At 31.9% G+C, this 1817-nt stretch overlaps 1 protein-coding gene across 1 annotated transcript in view; it reads right to left on the bottom strand.

Annotated features, from left to right (window-relative positions):
• LOC106106728 (polyphosphoinositide phosphatase) overlaps positions 1-1817 on the bottom strand; it is an 8765-nt gene that overhangs the window by 1859 nt on the left and 5089 nt on the right. Inside the window, 2 exon segments of the mRNA XM_013287369.1 lie at positions 1-42; positions 424-651. The exon segment at positions 1-42 is cut by the window's left edge and continues 14 nt beyond it. Of these exon segments, the coding sequence (XP_013142823.1) occupies positions 1-42; positions 424-651 (270 nt within the window).

The raw sequence follows: 1817 nt of genomic DNA, 5'->3' as shown, positions 1-1817 counted from the left end.
AGGTAGCGCACTACCTCCTCCTCCCACCACTTTGTTAACGACCTACACAAAGAAAACACCTTGTCTATGGTCTGTTCGGTTTTTAAAAATGCAAAAACTTCTATCCCTATCTGTAACAGCATATTTCTGTATCTATAATGATATTTTAAAGATAAAAGATTTGTTTTTGGTTTTTGTATGTATTGAAATAACTCGAAAGCTACTGGACCGATTTTAAAAATTCTTGCGCCATTAAAAAGCTTATGAGTTAGGCTATGATGTTTTTATTATTTTTTAGTTAGAAACGGACGAAATCGCGAGCAATAGGTAGTGTATACGCAGTGTATTGTAAACGCTTAGAATGGTTTATAGAGTAAAATTCACTGAGACTCGGATTAAAAAAAGCAAAAAATCGCTGCAACATAATTATCAAAGTAAACATACCTTCTATTTGGTATATAAACCATTGCTTCGGGGTGATGAAAATAGTAATCGGTCGGATAATCCCAAATAGCCGGCTTCGTCGGATCGGGTATAAAAAGTCCTAAGAACAAATTCATCGTATTTTGTTTTTCAGCATCAGAAAATGTATTTGAATAATATCTACTCAGTGTCTGCATTATATCATTCCCGTGAGACGACCAGGGAGCAGTTTTCCGATAAGTTTTTATTCTGAAAATGAAAAACTAATATGAATTAATGGATTATTGTATAAACTATAACTAACTTAACAATAACTCTGTAAATCCCATGAGTATAAAACATGATAAAACACCTACAGTTAGTGTTTGACGTGTTTGTTTGTTGTGACTTTGTTAAATTCCCTATATTTTTGAAGAATTTGTCTTAACACATGGATATGGTCAATGGTAGAAAAATGACTGCGGAAGCCGGCTTGTTCTTTCGGTTGATTGTTATCGAGTACTAAAGCAATTCGTGATAATAGTATTTTGGAAAAAAATTTGTAAACATTCGTCATTAAGCTTATTGGTCTGTAATTCCCGATATCTCCTTTATTACCTTTTTTATGTAGTAACACGATTATTGATTTGGTCCAATCGTCTGGCACAGTCTCCAGAGTTATCATTTCGTTAAAAATGTCTGTTAATGGTCCGGCAATAACTGGTGTACCCTTTAAAATCTCATTAGTAATTTGGTCTGATCCAGATGATTTGTCAAGTTTTTGAGTTTGAATTGCTCTTGTAGTTTCTTCTTTTAGTATTTTTGTTATTGTTTTGTTATCCCTTGATATGTATAGTTCCGTTGTTTTTAAAATAGGATTTCTGGACTTATACAAATTCTTATAGTAATCGGTGGCGACTTTTAATATTTCTAATCTTTTAGAAGTGCATGTTCCGCTTTTAGTGATTGCGTTCGGCATCCATTCTTTCTTGTTGTCTAATTCTTTATAAGCTTTCCTTACACCTCCTGTTCTTATTATGTATTTTTTTAATGTACGTGTTCTTTTTAATTTCCTGTCTTTTCTTAATTGTTCGCTTATTAATTTACTTAACTCAGATATCTTTTTACGTACTTCTTTGTTCTTTTTGCCTCTCATAAGATTTTTCCGCTCTTCTAGTAATTGTTTTGCTTCCATTGAAATAGATTTTTTTATATCTGTCGACGATTTTTTTACAGACATTTTGAGTACGTTAATTAAACTATCATATTTTTCCTGTATTGTCATATCGGGTTTTTCATTGTTTTTTATTTCATTTTATAAATTATGAAGAAGAGTTTCTATATTATTACTAGGGAAGATAGTAGGCAGGTGTTTGTTATAAAATTTTTCTACTCGTTTTGTTCATTTTTACTGCTAAGGTGGCCCGAACCATCTT

The sequence above is a fragment of the Papilio polytes genome, unplaced genomic scaffold (genome assembly GCF_000836215.1).
Source record: "Papilio polytes unplaced genomic scaffold, Ppol_1.0 DF822178.1, whole genome shotgun sequence".
NCBI lineage: Eukaryota > Metazoa > Arthropoda > Insecta > Lepidoptera > Papilionidae > Papilio > Papilio polytes.
The sequence above is the reverse complement of the archived record's forward strand: the minus strand, read 5'-3'. Positions and strand labels throughout refer to the sequence as shown.